At 37.9% G+C, this 19,369-nt stretch overlaps 1 protein-coding gene across 1 annotated transcript in view; it reads left to right on the top strand.

Annotated features, from left to right (window-relative positions):
- LOC122811714 (E3 ubiquitin-protein ligase DTX3L-like) overlaps positions 1 to 18,128 on the top strand; it is a 269,974-nt gene extending 251,846 nt beyond the window's left edge. Inside the window, exon 7 of the mRNA XM_044083744.1 lies at positions 17,795 to 18,128. Coding sequence (XP_043939679.1) covers positions 17,795 to 17,864 — 70 coding nt within the window. The 3' untranslated portion in view covers positions 17,865 to 18,128. The remainder of the gene's footprint in view (positions 1 to 17,794) is intronic.
- The last annotated feature ends 1,241 nt before the right edge of the window (positions 18,129 to 19,369 follow it).

Raw genomic sequence — 19,369 nt, 5'->3', positions numbered from 1 at the left:
GTATTCCCTTGCAGTGATGGAAGTCTGAGAAATAAATAAAAGTTTATTTTTTCTTGTAGAAGAAAAGCTCTTTGAAACAAGGTGTCTAGTTGACATCCCAGGAACACAATCTTGCATGAGGGACTCAAGAAAAACTTTTGAATGTTCTCTTGGAATCCCAACTTGTGCAACAGATCTCTAACCCAAGAGAGGCAGACTCCTGACATTTTGAAAAAGACTCTAGAAAGATAAGCAAGTAATATGGAGAAATGTGGATACCCTGTAGCCGTAGTGAGCTATATTTGGAGCTAGACAATTTGTGAACACTCTTGGTGTAGTGAATAGTCCAAAGGGTAAGGCAGAGAACTGATAATGTGATCCCGACACACAAACCTTTAAGAAACGCCTGAAGTCTGGATGAATAGGGATGTGATGATAAGCATCTTTTTAAGTCTAGTGTTACCAGGAAACTTGAAAGAGAAAGAAGAGGCAACATGTTGTGAAGAGACATCATTTTCAATTTTGCCACTATCACAAACAAGTTTAAGAAACAAAGATCCAGAACTTTTCAGCAAACATTTTCTTTATTTAGCACTAGGAGCATTCTTGAATAAAACCCCTTCTCCACCTGGGAAGGAAGAACTTGTTCTATCACTCCTTGGAACAACGTAATGAAGAACAAATAGAAAAAATGTGTCTGATCTGCAAGGATGAGGAATGACTCCCTGGAAGGGAAGGAGTTCCTCCCATTTCCATCTGTAACTCTGTTAAATGATTTTCAGAACCCATTTGCCTGAAACAATATGTTGCCAAAGATAACAATGGAGATTCAGACTTTCTGGAAGAGAAAAAGGGCCAGGGTGGGAGGGGGGTCACACAGTCTCATTTGTTGGGCTGTCCTTGGTTTTGGGAAGTTTGAGACTTTTTTTGGAAACTCCTTGCCACTTCTCCAAAATTGGATGAAGAGAAAGAAAACCCCTTGGACAATTTGGAAAAGGAATGCTGAAAAATTTTACAGATTTCCTGAATCAGCTTGCCTCTTTCATCACATTTTTTATCTCTTCTGTAGCAGATGGGCCACACACTAAATCACTATCTGATGGAGAATTTAACATTTCATTTTTTTTAATTGTCTGGGAGTTTCTGAGTATGCAGCCAAGCAAACTTCTTTAAACCATTACAGTGGCCATTGCCCTGGAAGAAGTATCAACAGAGTCATACACACTCTCTACAAACAATGGGTAGGGACCTGTGCAATAGGTGAAAAAAAGTTAATTAATGCATTGTCTTCTTCACAAGAAAAAACTGTAGATAAAGCATTCTTCATACATTCACAACATGTCAGAACAAAGTTTAACATATGAGCCTGACCATTTAACATTTTGAAAATTAAAGTTGCTGACGTATACACTTTGCCCCACACCGATCAATAAGTTTCCCATTGTTATTAGAAGGAGTGGGATTGGAATTATGTAAGTGCTTAGCAGCAGATGAGTCAACTAGGGTCAGGTTTGGGAATAATGTATAAAACTTTAAAGACTGAGGAACTTTATACATCCTATCTGCCATTTTTAATTTCTCCAAGTCTTTTGGGCTTCTAATACCATGATGGGAATGGACCCCAATCCTAAGTCAAAGTACGATTAAAGTTCATGAAATTACTATTGTTTCATTCTTTGATGTTAGCCAAAAGTGCTCTTCGCAGCACCCGCAATGTGCCCAGTAAGGACTCCTTCTGCAATTCGTATGGTGTTACATTAATTGGTAACATATCTAAATACGATTGTAAATTCTTTTTTATAAGACCAGTTGCTCCTACTACTATTGGAACTGTCTGGGTATCTTTCCTCCACATGGCTCTCATTTCTGCCTGCAGATCGAGGTATTTTATGACTTTGTGTCTCTCTGAATGCAAAACACTGTAATCACTAGGTGTGGCGATTTCAATGATCAATGCTACTTTTATCTTTTCTTGGACCACTATATCCGTTTTTCTAGCATCTATCTTTTGGACTGTTGGTATTGGGTGATCCCATGTGGTATAAACTTATTCATTTTCTATGATTCTCTGTGGCTCATGTTTCCAGTGTTTTTCAGCCACTTCGATACCATAGTGTTTGCACAATCTCCAGTGTAACAATCTCGCCACATAATTATGCCTTTTGGTATACAGTCCCTCTGCCATTAGAGAGTCGCAACCAGCAATAAGGTGTGTGACTGTTTCCAATTTGGTTCCACAAAACCTACATATGTCTGTTTCTCCCACATGTTCAATGGACTTAGTAAACCAGTGTGTATGTAGCCCACTATCTTGGGCTGCCAACTATTAACTATTAATGTTAACCTTTCATTTCTTGATGTAAATTCACCTCTCCTTAACCATTCCTGCATTCTTTCTTGATCAACATGAGGCTCTAACAGAAGTTTTCTATACTTGCCACTATATTTGTTTTTTCCACATTTCTTGCCTTCTCACCTGGTCCATCACTTTATATTCTTTCTTTTGTTTTTTTAGCACATTCAGTTGCTGCCTGTTTTTTATCCACTTCTGGTTTGATTTCCATTTCTGCTTGACATCAATATGCTTCTGCTAAATTAAGCAGAGATGTCATCTTATATTTATTCTCCTCATGTTTCAAAACTTTCACCACAGTTGGATCTTGTGAGGTCAGTAGATATGTGTGGAGTCCCACGATTGCAGATCTATACATGTAATCAATTTCAAGGAGACCCATCCCTTCTTGAGACTGGGGAATATATAATCTTGGTATACACTGATTTTTATAAATCATTTGGTGAGCATGAAGCATCCTTGCTTTAATATCCAATCTATCCAACACTTTTTGGGGCCAGTCAATCACTCCAAAACTATAAGTTAGGACAGGAAGAGCAAACTGATTTATAGATTGGATCTTGTTCCTAGGTGTCAATGCTGTTTTCAGGATTAAATTAAATCTTCTAAAGTACTCCTTACTAAGCTTTATTCACATTTGTTCGTGTTTTATTGCTGATCCTTCATCAGTTCCCAAGTATTAATACACCCCTTCTTGCTCAAGTTATTTTATATCACATTCTTGTCCCAAACTGATGTTTTCCTGGTGCTACAATTTTCCTTTTTTAAAGGTTGCTTTTGCACATTTATCAAGACCAAATGACATTCCAATGTCATCTGAAAAAGTTTAACAACCTGCAGTTGTGCTTTCAGTTCCTCATCTGATGAGCTATACAATTTTAAATCATCGAAAAAGAGAAGATGAGAAGTCATTAGACTTTGTTGTTTTCTAAAAACCAAATTATAACCATGGCCTAAGCTGTTAAGCAAACAGCTTAATGGCAAGGCAGAATAGCAAGGGTGACAGACAGTCACCCTGAATATCCCCCTTTGAATTTTTATCCATAGGATAATAATCTGTCCTTTATCATGACTTAATTACAAAGTGGTCTGCCACTGTTTCATGGTTAATGCAATGTAGTCAATCAGTGTAGGGTGTATCTTATACATTTTTAAGCACTCTTTTATCCATGAGTGTGGGATACTGTCAAATGCTTTCTTGAAGTCAATCCATGCCATACTTACGTTATTACCCTTCTTACAATTCTCCACTATAACTTTGTTTAACAACAAATGGTCCTGTGTTCCATATGACTTTCTTTTATTGCCCTTTTGTTCTATTGCCATAACTGAGTTTTCTTCTAAATAACTATAAACTCTGTCTGCGTCAATTCCTGTGTATATTTTGTACGTCATCGGAAGACAAGTTATTGGTCTATAATTTTTAGGATAGCTTGCAGGTTCACTCTTAAGTAAGAGCATTGTTTTTCCTGTTGTTAACCAGTGCAGTGAATGTTCGGGGTATGCATATAAATAGTTCTTACTCATGGCTAAATCCTCATGCAGAAATGTTAATACTTTAAGCCAAAAGTTAGATACTGCATCTGGGCCTGGGGTTTTCCAGTTAGAGGCTTATCTCAACTTTAATTCAATCTCTCTGGCTGTTATTTCATCCCATTTCATATTTTGTACCTTTAAACGTCTTATTATTTCCTTTACTTCTATCCATTTAGCATCTTTGTTATGTTCCACAGGATCTTCATAGATACTTCTCCAAAATGTATCTACTTCCTCTTTTTTTGGTGGTCTATCAATTCCTTTTACCTTATTTCCCAATTCTGTATAAAACTTTTTTGGGTCATTAGCAAATTGTTTATTTTATGCTTTTCCCTTATATTTATCTTCGTATCTTCTAAGTCTTTCCACCTGTTTTGAAGTTTTTAGTTTCATAGGAAAAAAATGGAAATTGTGGGAACAATACATACAGGGGAGGAATGAGGTTTAAGAGAAGGCAGGAGTTAAATGAGCTATCTAATGTTTTACTGAAAGCGATTGGGTAGATTATAAGTGATGTATAATGTTTGCAACTGGGAGTGTGTCAGTATGCTTTGTGATATAAAATGCTTGCAACTAGGATTTTGTCGGTATTTGATTCGTTTATTTCATTCCCTCCAGTATAGCTCTTTTGATTGAGTACCTTTAACTCCCAGTGGGTGTGGCTTGAGTCTTTAAAAACATGAAGTTATTATGTTACAATTCTAACAAATACTCATTGACAGAGGTCAAATATCAGTACAATTGTGTTTGCCATCATGTATGCTTCAAGGTAAAATATTCTGATAACCCTGTATGTAGCATGGTTTTGGAATTATTAATGCAAATATGAACAAGCAATATTTGCTGCCAAGAGGTGCAGAGGGAGGTAACTGCAGAAACGCCTGGAGGTGCACACTCAGCTGTAATGAGGTAACTGCATGATTGCCTATGTTATAAGTGATGGTTTAATAAAGATGTTTCTTGTTTTAAAAAAAAAGCAGGAATTGAACAAGTTATGTAATGTTGCTTAGGTTATAAATAGTAATATATGTGAAGTATAATGTTTGCAAAAGTGAGCTTGTTAATACAGTTTGATTACTTTTATATAAATGTAAATTTGCCTGTGTCACAAGTGATAATTCAATAAAGGTATTTAAAACAAACAAAAGCAATAGCTGTAAACTATGTACCCATACATGAATTGGTTCAGCAGTACCCATATTTCTGGAGACATGATAAAACAAAATACTTACTAGTACGGATTAAAAAGGTTTCTGTTATGGCAGCTAAGGATATATGAGGAGACTAAATAAAAGAAATTACAAAAACTGAGAAATTGGAAGCTCAGTTTTATGGATATAAATAGAAAAATACAAGCAGTGAAAATGTTTTTAGTCCCTTTAGTTTTATACCCAGGTCAGGCATATTTTTATCTACCAGAGAAGAAGTTGTGGATAGCAATTAATAAAGAGATGAATTATTTTATCTGAGAGGGGAGGAAGATAAGAGCCAAATGAGATAATGTGATCCTTCCAATAGAACAAGTTGATTCAGGATTACCTGATTTGAAGGGTATTTCAGAGCTACACAGTTAAGAATCCTATACATAGCATAAACGGGAAACTATAATTCAAAATAGAAAGGGATGATGATGATGATGATGAAACAGGGGTAAGCGCAAGAAACAAGGAGAGACTAGGATTTTGGATGCAGATCATTAACGAGAATTACAATAACCATATAGAGCATAGAGATCCATGTGATATAACAGAAGTTAACAGAATATATTACTGTGCAGCTAAATTAATAACAGATAAAGTTTTACCACAAGAACACAGGTAGTAAGGGTAAGGAAGGGGAGAAATCAAATACCATCAAGAAATATTGAATAGAGAAAACTATAAATCAATTAAGGCAAGAAGTGTCACTGTTAGAAGAGTATAGAAGAGGGAAAAGATCAACAAAAATACTCAGAAAGACAGATGTGATAAAGGCAATGCACAGTACTAGAACAGATCAGGATCTATCTCGCACTATTTCTAATTGCAAACTAAAATCTCAGCACAGGCAGAAAAACTTAGAAGATATACAGATAAATATAAAGGAAAAGTACAAAATAAACAATGCATTGATGACCCCATAATGTTCTATAGAGAATTGGGAAACAAGGCAAAAGGAATTGAAAGACCACCCAAAAAAGAAGAAATAGATACATTTTGGAGAAATATCTATGAAGATCCTGTGGAACATAACAAAGATGGTAAATGGATAGAAGAAGTAAAAGAAAGAATAAGAAGTTCAAATATACAGGATATGAAATGGGATGAAGTAACAGCCAGAGAGACTGAAACAAAGTTAAGAAAAGCTCTTAATTGGAAAACCCCAGGCCCAGATGCAGTACCTAACATCTGGCTAAAGGTATTAACATCTTTGTGTGAAGATTTAACCATGAGTAAGAACTATTTATATGCACACCCCAAATAGACACCAGCCTGGTTAACAACAGGAAAAACAGTACTCCTACTTAAGAGTGAACCTACAAGTTATCCTAAAAATTATAGACCAATAACTTGCCTTTTGATGACGTATAAACTATACACCGGAACTGATGCCGACAGAGTTTATAGTCATTTAGAAAAAAAACTCAATCATGGCAATAGAACAAAAGGGTAATAAAAGAAAGTCATATGGAACAAAGGATCACCTGTTGCTAAATAAAGTCATAATGGAGAACTGTAAAAAGGGGAAGAATCTAAGTATAGCATGGATTGTCTACAAAAAGGCATTTGACAGTATATCACATTAATGGATAAGAGTGCTTAAAAATGTATAAGATACACCCTACACTGATCAATTACATTATAGTGACCATGAAACAGTGGCAGACCACTTTGCAATTAAGCCATGATAAAGGACAAATAGTTATTACTGGGTTAAATTCAAAAGGGGATATTCCAGGGTGACTCCCTGTCACAGCTGCTAATCTGTCTTGCCCTTAACCCATTAAACTGTCTACTTAAAAGATTAGGTCATGGCTATAATTTGGCACGAATAAAGTATAAAGACTTCTCATCTTCTCTTTGTAGATGATTTAAAACTGTATAGTTCATCAGATGAGGAAATGAAAGCACAACTGCAAGTAGTCAAAAAGATGATATAAAATGTCATTTGGTCTTGATAAATGTGCAAAATCAACCTTTAATGCAGGAAAGCTGCAGCACCAAGAAAACATCAGTTTGGGATAAGCATGTGATATAAAAGAACTTGAGAAAGAGGGAGTGTATAAATATTTGGGAACTGATGAAGGATCAACAATAAAACATGAACAAATGTGAATAAAACTTATTTTAGAAGGCTTAAATTAATCCTGAAAACAGCATTGACATCTAGGAACCAAATTCAAGCCATAAACCAATTTGCTCTTCCTTTGCTATCTTACAGTTTTGGAGTGATTGACTAGCCCCAAAAGGTGTTGGATAGATTAGACAGGAAAACAAGAAGGATGCTTCATGTTCATCAAATGATTTATAAAAATCAGTGCACACCAAGATTATATATATTCCCCGTTTTGAAGAAGGTATGTACCTACTTGAAATTGATTACATGTATAGATCTGCAATCGTGGAACTGCATATCTATCTGCTGACCTCACAAGACCCAAATATAGTGAACGTTTTGAAACATGAGGAGAATACATCAAAGATGACTTCCCTTCTTAGTCTAGCTGAAGCATACAGTGTCAAGCAGGAATGGAAATCAAACCAGAAGTAGATAAAAATCAGGCAGTAACTGAATATTCCAAAAAAAACAAAAGAGAAAATTAGGTGAAGGATCAGATGAGAAGGAAAGAAATGTGGAAAATGCATAAATATAGCTGCAAGTATAGAAAATTCCTGGAAGAACCTCATATTGATCAGGATCAAATGCAGGAATGGTTAAGGACAGGCAAATTCAAACCAAAAGATGAAAGGCTAGTATTGACAGCCCAAAACAATTGGAAATAGTCGTACACCTTGTTGCTGGTTGTGATATACTAATGGCAGAAGGACTGTATACAGAAAGGCATAATAATGTGGCAAGAGTGTTGCACTGGGGATTGTGCAAACATTATAATACTGAAGTAGCTGAAAAACACTGGAAACATGACCCACAAAGCATCATAGAAAATGATGAAGTCTACATCACATGGGATCACCCATTGCTAACAGTTCAAAAGATAGATATGAGAAAACCAGATATAGTGGCCCATGAAAAGAAGACAAAAGTAGCATTAGTCATTGAAATTGCTACACCCAGTGACTACAGTGTCTTTCATAGAGAGAGACACAAAGTCATAAAATATGAGGATTTGCAAGCAGAAATGAGAGCAATGTGGAAGAAAGATACCCAGTCAGTTCCAATAGTAGTAGGAGCAACTGGTCTTATAAAAAAAAAGTCTACAGTCATATTTATATATGTACCAATACGTGTAACTCCATACGAATTGCAGAAGGAGTCATTACTGGGCACATTGCGGGTGCTGCAAAGAGCACTTCTGGCTAACATCAGAGATTGAAACAATACTAATTTCATGAACTTTAATCATACTTTGACTTGGGAATGGGGTCCATTCCTGTCATGTTACTAGAAACCCAAATGATTTGGATAAATTAAAATGGGAGAAACAGTATTATATTTATAAAGTAGCAGAAAGTGTTCTAAGAACTAAGCCAACACAGGGATGGGGAAAGGAGATTCTGCTGACAGGGATGACTTGCAATTGGGGTACAGAGGATAAGAAAAAGGGGGCTGGAATTTACGGAGATAACTGGCAAAGTAATTAGAGAGGGAAATAATAGAATGGGAAGAGGCCAATAATTCATTTGGACTGCAGTCTAGAGATTGCCTTCCCTATCAAGGACTGATATCAGAGTCCAAGGCAAAGAGAAAGAAATTGGAGGATTCTAAGTGAAAGACCAGCACTAGTAGAGTTTGTAGTAGACTGTAGAACAGAAGCTGCTGTTAAAAAGGGATAATTAATAGGTCATATAAAATATTACATGATAACTATAGGAATGAATCAGGGGAGTTTAGAAAGGATTTGGAAGAGAGATTATAGGTTCGTAGGAGGTTACTAGGCTAATGGCCTTAGGGCCTTAACAAGCCTAGCCATGTAATACCTTATTCTGTAGCTGACCATGGTTAGAAGGGCATTGTTAGCAGAGCGAATCAGTGATAAGCACTGACTGACCCTGTCCATGAGGGACATAGTTGCCACCCCGAGTGAATTTATGGTCTCCCATCCAATTGTCAAAGTTGCACTTAGAGTCATTGACAAGCTCTGCTTCACATGAAGTGGGACTTTATTCCAGAGGAGTGGCAATCCATGGGAGACATATCTTTCTCTCCATCATGTTCTGTTTGTCACAGGCTAGGTTCAGATCTCTGGAATGAGTGACTAATGTCCCATTTGATTTGCAGACATGCAGCATTTCCATTAGGGCAGGATCAGAGATCACTCTGTAGGTCAGACGCAAGTCGTCTCTTGGGAGCCTGTAAGGTACAGAGTACAGAGACAGGGCATTCAGTCTTTTTGTGTAGGTCATGTTTTGGAGGCCCTCAATTTTCTTAGTCAGAAACCTCTGTTGTCCTTCCAGTTGTTGCAGATGTCTGGTGAGGTATATGCAAAAGAGAGCATTGTACTCAATTAGTGGTCTGATGAGGGTCGAGAATATAGTAGTTATAACATCCTTAGTCTTGGATGCTATGCCCTTATGTATGAGATGTGCAATGTAGAAGGCTTTCATTACCACTGTGGAGACATGGTGAGCGAAGCTTAAACTGTTGTCAACCTGTGTTTCCAAGTCTGTCATCACTGTGTTTGAGCTTAGGTGGGTGCTATCTATAAAGTAATGTGCAGGGTCCACTTCTTTGCCAAAGGGGATAATGACTCACTTTTTTGCGTTTAGATTTAGACTGCGACTCTGGCACCAGTCATTAGTCTGCATTAGCCCCTTTTGTAATATGTTAACATCATTGGAAGACTCAATGACTGCACCTAGTTTGCAGTCATCTGAGAACCTGGTAAGCCACAGCCATCTACTTTCACCTGGATGTCCGAGAAGTAGATTCCAAATAGTAGAGAGCCCAGAACAGATCCCTGTGGTACACCCCTGGTAACTAGTCTACTGCTGGAGGTGGAATCCCCAGCTTTGACATTATGCATTCTGTCAGTGAGCCAGTTTGATTCCCATCCAGTGACGTATTGGTTAATCCCAAGCTGGGAGAGTTTCTTGATGACACTTGAGTGGGGGATTGAGTTGAAGGCCTTGGCTAAGTCAAGATAAGCAGTATGTACTGCTATGCCCTCATCCAGGGGATCCAATAAGCAAGACCTGACCTTATTGAAGCCAAACTGGAATGGGTCAAGAGTTTGGAGGTTGCCTGTGCCCTTGTTGATAAGGTCCATGATGATTATTTTCATGGCTTTGCAGATAAGGCTGGTTAGGCTTGTGGGTCTATAGTTCCCAGGGTTGGTAGATGGACCTCTTTTGTGTAAGGGGATTATTGTTGCTGTTCTCCACTCTGTTGGAACAAAACGAGTGCTCAGGCTATGACTGAAGACAGTGACAAGCAGTTCCACTAAGTCTTGTTTCAGATTGTTTAGTTAGAAGCCTGGGATGCTATCTGGTCCCATGTGTTTTTATTTATTTATTTATTTTATTTTATTTATTTAACATTTATTGACTGGGAAAGTCCGACTAGGACAGAGCCTATTTTCAGCAGAGGCCCAGGAAGAAATACTCCAAATGCACGTCTTTGGAATGTCGGAAGAAACCAATGCAGGGAGAACATGCAGACTCCACACAGAAGGCACCCCAGCTGAGAATCAATCCAGACAACCTTTTGCTGTGAGGCAACACCACTGGTCTTGGAAAGGGTGGATATGACCTGCTGTTTGGAGATGCTAGGTAGTGGACTGGTGACAGGGATACTTTTGGAGTGATTCTGGTGGAGGAAAAGGGGGTGAAATTTGTGCCAAAGCTATCTGCCAGCAGGTTGGCAATTTCTTTGGGGTCAGTGTGATTAGTATCATCCACAATCAGTTTGTCATATAGTTTAGCATTTCCTTTAAGATTTCAGACATAGCTAAAGAAAGCATTATGATTGTCTTTAGCTAGAGATGCTAATTTAGCCTTGTAATTGGCTTTAGATGACTTTACAAGATATCTGATTTTCTTGTTCAAGCTGTGGAGGGTATTCTTCCTCTGTTGAGTAAGTTCCCTCTTGTTCTTGGATAATAGTTTCTTCCTCTGGTTTTGATCCTGACAGGTACAGCCAAGTCTTTACAGTTGTTTGAATGTCTATACAGGGTGTTTGTGTACTCCTCTGCATAGGAGTCATTGTTGGCTGTGTTAGCAGGGGGTTGAAACTTTTTATACTCTTGCTTAGTAGGGTAAGTTACTTTGGAGAAATGTTTCAGTTTGTTTGCTCCTGTGGGGGTGTCCAGTCTAATCTTTACTTTAAATGAGACAGATTTATGGTTTGACTTCACCAGGGAGGGAAATACAAAGTGTGTAGTGCGGTGACCCCCATGTTGGTGAGTACCAGGTCCAGGATATACAAGCCCCTTGTAGGGGTTCAGGCTGGCTGTTCCAAATCATTTGAATTAAAGTCCAGGAACCTCAGGGTGATTGCATTTCTGCTCATGTATGTTGTCTAATCTATGGTAGGATAGTTGAAATCTCCCATGATCAAAGCGTTTGGCTGTATAGGGAATGATTCTAGCAAGTCCAGATATTTAGTGGGTTTGTCTTGGTTCATGGTGGGGGAACAGAAGCTAGCGATGATGTGGTAGGGTGTTTTACCTATATTTACTTGTACCTGGAGTAGCTCTAGATAGTCATACTGTTTAATCAGTCTTGAGGTGTATTTGGATTTAATGAAAGTGGATACACCTCCACCTTTAGTTCTTTCATGCTTGTTTTCGGGTCTGAACGTGCGGAAGGCATTGTAGCATGGTATGACTGGGATGCTCTCTGCAGCCCAGAACCAAGTCTCAGTGACTGCACAGACGTCAGCATCTTCCAAGGTGAGGAACTCTTCCAGGGAGTGCAGATTTCTGTTGCTCCTACCATTAAACAGTATAACCTTGAGTTTATCTCGAGTAGATTTCTTTACATCGGGAATTTTTTTGTTTTGACATTGCCTAAAAAAGGCACTATGGGGGAGGCAAGCATCTTTGCCAGTATCCGAAAGCCTAGAGGATTTAGGTGAAGACCATCTCTGGCTAAGCAGCATGGTCTGTCAGCCATGTTTGCCCAGGCTGACTGATACTGGATCCCCTTGGATTGACATAAAAAGCTAAGCCAATTGCTGAAGTCAATATTTTTTTGTCTGTATTGTGGCATCATCCTGGGTGAAGGTAAAATGCTACTTAGTGCTAGGGACGTTAGGTTGGATAAGCAAGTCACAAAGAAACAATGGGATGATATATATATGGTTCCCAAATATGCAACAAAAGTCTAGAAGATTTAGAATCTTTACTTGGAAGTGTTTGCATAGGCATTTTTTACACAAAGCAGATTCAAAAGAACTTTTTCCTCTGGTAGATTGCAAATGTTGGAGGTGTGATATGGAATAAAGAGGTAAATGGCAACATATTTTTTGAGAGTGTAATGAGTTGGTAGACTTTAAAAATTCCCAATATACTGCTCTAGCAGAAATACTGAGTGAGCAAATTGGTGTAACTAAGAAAGTGATTTTTTTGAGTTGTTAAATACAATCAGATTTGCCTAGACATAGTAAGGCCTTGCTGAGTTTAATTCTGGTAGCTAAAAAACGTACTGGAAAATCTGCCAGAGAAAACACAACCAAGTACAATGAACTGTTTATTAAAACAAATAAGTGCTTGCATCTAAAAGCATACAGACTTCTTCAGATAAAACCAGAGCAATTCAAAATTTACACTTAAGTAGCTTCCTTGTCACATGACACCACTCTAAGCAAAGCAAGTGTGTATTTAAAGCAACAGCTGTCAAGACAAGTACATATATTTAAAACAGTGTGTTTAAGATATAAAACTAACTTAAGCCAGGACATAAGCAAAAATGATGTACAATTGCTAATGTATTCACCCTAAAAATAAAAACAGATGATAATAAATATAAGCATATTATTTTTCATATGCCTTCCTCTCGAGTAAGCACTTGTAGATATAACATCATTAAGCCCTGGGGGTACAGAAGCATTCAAAAATATCTGCCACCAAAGCTCTCTCTCTTCAATTAATAGTTTCAATGGCCCACCTCTAGGGTTGACCTCTACTTTCTCAATGATAGCAAACAGGAAATGATGGTGTGGAAACTGATGAATATGTTTGTAGAGTGCATTTGTAGATTTAGCCTTTCCAATATCATAGTTATGTTCGTAGGTACGATCCCTAAGCTTACGTTCCGACTTACCAATATTGAAACTATTGTACTGCTGACATACTGCAGCATAAATAATCCCCTTTGTATGCCAATTAAATTTTCTAGGGATTGGAATGGATATATTATTCATGGATAGGCTACTGTAAATGGAACAGCATTGTGGGCATGCCACATACTTAGTCATGTGCCCCGTAGTTGTTTTATCTTTAGAATACCCTATAAAATCATATATGATTTTGAAACAAATCCCTTTTTTATAAACTATGTTAGGTGCTTCACTTAAACATTTACATAAAATTCTGTCATTAGAAATGAACTGCCAATTTTTTCTGGTGATATTACTAACTGCTGGGCTGTCAGCTGAATATGTGGTAACAAAGGCATGTGCATAGCTAACTTGATGCTGATACATATAATTGTCTAATGCACTAGGATGGTGTTCTATAACATGAAAATCATTAAATTTGTTTTCTATACTACCTGGGTTAGTAGCCTCATACTGTAAAAGGGGCACATATGTACCTTGAGTTCTTTTTCTTTTAACTTCCAAGCAAACAACTGGCCTGAAAGAGAAAGATAACAATTACTTCCCCAGTATAACCATACACACATAGGATGTCACATTACAGAAAATCTTAAGTCACCAGGAAAAGCATTTCACAGTCCAACAAACTGAATTTTTTTTTTTAGTATAAGTTTGTGAACAATCTCCAAGACATCTAAAGTTAAAAAAGATTTGCCAAGCAACATTCCCCATTGCTGAACTTCTTTGTAGGCACAACATTGTTCTGCATTCCTTCCATTCAAGGACAGTTCCAGCCTTCAGTTTCTCCAGCCTCCTTTAAGAAATGGGAACCCTCATCATAAAAACAGTCCACATATTCAACTGACGTAATTTTACTAGTAGACCACTAGATCAGTGGAGCTCCTCAAACTAAACAGAAATCCTTGTAATGCAGTGGCATCATAAAGCACTTCACTGACCCAAATGAAGCATTACCAAATATTCCATTACCACAAAAGCTTCACCACTTTCCAGACAAAGCACAAAGAGAACAGTCCAAACAAGTTTTAGCAAGAAACCAAAAAATATAACAGTACTCTAAAGTTTGGCAAGCAGCTCTCAAAATCTAGAGAGCTTAATATGTCACTGTATGAGTTAATAGGTTCATAGGTGTGTACTAGGCTAATGGCCCTGGGGCCTTTACAATCCTAGCCATAGGATTACCCTGGCATAGTGCCACCCAACCTTAGTTCCCAGTGCCTCTGTCGAGTAGCGCCACTGGAGTTATCCCGGGGTGAATTTTCTGTTACCCATCCACTCATCAAGATTCCTCTTGAAGAGGGTCAGCGAGGTGCTCTGCTTGACATGTATGGGAAGTCTGTTCCATAGCATAGGCAGTCTCTGTGTTATGAACCTGTCCCTCCAGCACATTCTGTTAATTGTGGTAATGAGGCTGAGGTCTCTGGAGCATGTGGTGTGGAGGGATTGGGATTTCTTTAGATGTGGCATTTCTAACAGAGCTGGGTTAGACATGGCTTTGTAAGTCAAGCAGAGATCACCTCTAAGTAGGCGATATGAGACAGAATAGTTGGAGTTTTTTGAGTCTGTCCATATAGGACAAGTGTTTAAAGCCTAGGATCCTCTTTGTGAGGTACTTTTGCAGCCTCTCCAGTTGTTGCAGGTGTCTAGTGAGGTACATGCCAAATGTGGCATTTTACTCAATGACTGGCCTAATAAGGGAAGAGTAGAGGGAGACATTGACCTCTTTCTTCCTGGATGCAAAACCCTTAGTAATGAGATGTGCCACATAGAAGGACTTTCTGACCACAGTGGCAATGTGGTGATCAAAAGAGAGGTTGCTGTCAACCTGTGTTCCCAGATCTCTTATAACACCTTCTGTGTTCAATGGACTACCATCAGTGTGGTAATTCATGAGAACCGGGTTTTTCCCAAAGGGGATGATGATACATTTTTTGGCATTGAGCTTAAGGCCATGGTTCTGACACCAGTTGTTGGTCAGTGAGGCCATTCTGTAGGATGTCAACATCACTTGGGGAATTAATAATAGCTCCCAACTTGCAATCGTCTGCGAACTTTGTCAGCCAGAGTCCCTTCATGTTGGTCTGGACTTCAGAGAAGTAGATACCAAACAGGAGAGGACCCAGAACCGAACCCTGTGGGACTCCACTCGTGACTAAACAGCAGTCTGACTTGGAGTCAGCTACTTTCACACTGTGGGTTCTATCTGTGAGCCAGTTTGCAACCCACCTAGTGATATCAAGGTTGATGCCAAGCTTAGTGAGTTTTTCTATGATTCCTGAGTGGGGAATGGTATCAAAAGCCTTGGCCAGATCAAGGTAGGCTGTATGAGCCACTTTGCTTTCATCCACAGCTCTGGTGACTGACTCAAAGAAGTCGACCAGATTGAGCAGGCATGATCTACCATTCACAAAACCAAACTGTGTGGGATCCAGAGTTTGGAGATTCCTTATATCCTTGTTTATTAGGTCCATGATGATGCGTTCCATAGCTTTGCATATCATACTCGTCAGGCTAATGGGGGCGATAGTTCCCAGGGTCTGTAGTCGCTCTAACTTTGTGGGGAGGGATGACTGTAGCGGTGCGCCATTCAGCAGGGACAAAGCCTGAGGTGAGGCTGTGATTGAACAGGGCACACAGGTGAGGTGCCAGTTCACTCTGTAGTTCATGTAGAACACAACCAGGGATATTGTCAGGTCCCATAGAAGCTGTATTCTTGGCCTTGGACAGTGCTGTTTTAACCTGTGCAGCAGTAATACTGGGTGCCTGGGAATCTATTGGTATTGTGATTGGTCCTTTGGGGGGAGAAGGGTAAAGTTAGCACTGAATCTGTTGGCCAGTATACTGGCAATATGGCTTAGAATTCCTTGTTACAAGCTACAGAATAAGAGTTTTACTCATGACTTTAAGAGGTTTGCCTAAGCATTGAACTAACCCAAAAAATTAATTAACAGATACATATCAGCTAATGCTAAAATTCATTTTATCCAATCTGACCAAAGTTCTGTACCTAAAAGGTAATGTGAATCATCATGTGTTATCTCATAATTAATAAAGCTTAAACATTTTGACCATATTACAGTTTACTCAATATACCTGATTATTATGCATTCTGAAGAGCAGGCCATTCTGTAATGTCACCTTTTGCCATATTACACTGGATCTACTTTGTAATATCGAAATACCAAAACACCCAGATGAGAATCACAAATGTTAAAATGACGAGCCATGTAAGTATTCTCAGGGCAAGTAAACACTTGTCCAACACTACATTAAAACACACACCACTAACTATATATGCTAACTCTGGGATCGCACTACAGTGGGGAAGAGGGCACAATTCCCCACATTGGGTAAGTGTTTACTTGCCCTGGGAATACTTATGTGGCTCAGCATTTTAACATTTGTGATTCTCGTCTCAGCATTTTGGTCTTCAGCATTTTGGAATTTCGATATTATGAAGTAGCTCCATTACACTACATCAATGGTCCTTTGAGTAGTCTAAAAGATGCCCATGATATGGTAATTGTAGTCAGACCTGGCACATTTTAAGTAAATATTTCCTTATCTATTTAACAGTCTTAACAAATGCAACTCCTCCAAACAGTGATTTCCTATTTTCTGCTTTACTGACATGTTAAAATTCTGATTGTGCTGCATCCTTCTCCCTTCTGCCTCCAAAATGGCAATGCCAACCATCTTGTCTTCTTTCCAGACATTCTAACTATAACTCTTGTGTATTTCCTTTACCTAGTTCCATGTGGAAATGAATAAATTAACATGAAGGCTCTAGAATCAGAAAGCCAGATTAAAACAACCTACTGTTGCTGGCTTACAGTTGGGTACTGTCTGTACTGAAAAAGGTGAAAGAAATTATAGGGTTAAATATGGAAAAGCAGAGAATTGCAACTGAAATTTTAGGAATTATTTTTTATATGTATCTTATCTATCGCCTGGTTCTGCTGGTGAGATCCTTTCTGGCACATTACTGTACTGCTTGGTTTTCCCAGGATTGAAATTCGGGGTTGTAATTTCCAGGGAATAACAGCTGTGCCATGTCACAATGTGATGGTTATTGCTAACCTGTTGTCTACTTAGGGTGGTTTTCTGACCAGTTTTCATCCTGGGCCAACAGGTGAGAAGTGAACCTGTAGTGTGAGCTTCCTTCACTGGAGTTTGCTCCAGTGCTCTAAATATGATGGTTATTCCTTGAGTTGTATTAGGTTTGTAAGCTGCACATTTGTACATGATGACCTCCACTCACTACTAGAGTCCTCACAAAAAGCATCCTACATTAACTCTTTTTCTCCATAAAGAAGTGTGGTCAGAACAATCCATACTGCAATGTGCATCTGCTTCACTTCCTGGGTAAGTGTGTGACATAAGACATTTTGTACCATATTTCACAATGACAGTAAGCCAGAGACTGTAGGGAATAACATGACTGGAATATTTTTTTTCAATTATTGTTTTCTTTTTGTTTTGTTGTAGTTATGGCTACCCTGATCCTAGCTACCTGACAAGAGTGAAAGAGGAGTTGAAAGCAAAAGGCATTGAATAAGGAGGATGGTCGTACAGATACGTTCAGCTTTACCAAAGTGGAAACTGTTTTGATTCACTTTTGACTTTAAAAAAACATGGACAGCAATAGCAAAGAACTACTGGAGCAACTATTTATATTCAGTTTATATTCATACATTTTTGTTTGAGTGAGGTTTATGGATTCTTGTGCTTTGTTTCTGTGTCTCCTGTCTCTGTTATCTTTATATAGAATCAGAAGGCATCAGATGCTTAATAGTTAAATAATTAGTAAATGTGTTGTTCCCTATCTGTGTGCGTGTATATATATATATATATATATATATATATATATATATATATATGTATATGTATATATATATATATATATATATATATATATATGTGTATATATATATATATATATATATATATATATATATATATATATATATATATATATATATATATATATATATATATAGGTCTACTACGAATGATTGAAAACTCACTTGACTGAAAATGAAATTACTAGGACCACTTCACTGAAAACTCATTTCTTTGAAATTCATTTCGTTGAAAGTTATAAATGGCCTTTTCCCCACTGTAGTGCGACCCTGGAGTTAGTATATAAAGTAATATAAAGTATATATATATAGGTCTACTACGAATGATTGAAAACTCACTTGACTGAAAATGAAATTACTAGGACCACTTCACTGAAAACTCATTTCTTTGAAATTCATTTCGTTGAAAGTTATAAATGGCCTTTTCCCCACTGTAGTGCGACCCTGGAGTTAGTATATAAAGTAATATAAAGTATATATATATATATATAGGTCTACTACGAATGATTGAAAACTCACTTGACTGAAAATGAAATTACTAGGACCACTTCACTGAAAACTCATTTCTTTGAAATTCATTTCGTTGAAAGTTATAAATGGCCTTTTCCCCACTGTAGTGCGACCCTGGAGTTAGTATATAAAGTAAGGGGGTGTGTAGCCCCCCACATATTATAAACATTTTAAACTATACACAGGGATACTTACAAGCGCAATAAATAACTATTTCCAAAAGAGAATATATAACCAAGATATGTGGGGCGGCTTTGCCCCCATGCCCCCCAATGTGGGGGGCTGTGCCCCCACACCCCCCCTTACTTTATATACTAAGTCCAGGGTTGCATTACAGTGGGGAAAAGGCCATTTATAACTTTCAACGAAATGAGTTTCAGTCAAATGAGTTTTCAGTGAAGTGAACTTTCAGTGAAGTGGTCCTAGTAATTTCATTTTCAATCAAGTGAGTTTACAATCAACCATAGTAGACCCATATATACATATATATATATATATATATGTATATATGTATATATATATATATGTATATATGTATATATGTATACACGCACATGCACACACACACACACAAAACAGTCTCTCTCTCTCTCTCTCTCTGTTTCTCTCTTTCTCTCATCTAGCTCTCTTTCTCTTATTCTTTCTCTCTGCCTATCTAGCTATATATATATGAGTATATATACACACACAC

Source organism: Protopterus annectens, chromosome 9.part0, assembly GCF_019279795.1.
Source record: "Protopterus annectens isolate FY-2018-M chromosome 9.part0, PAN1.0, whole genome shotgun sequence".
Lineage (NCBI taxonomy): Eukaryota > Metazoa > Chordata > Ceratodontiformes > Protopteridae > Protopterus > Protopterus annectens.
This window is presented reverse-complemented; position numbering and strand designations above follow the sequence as displayed.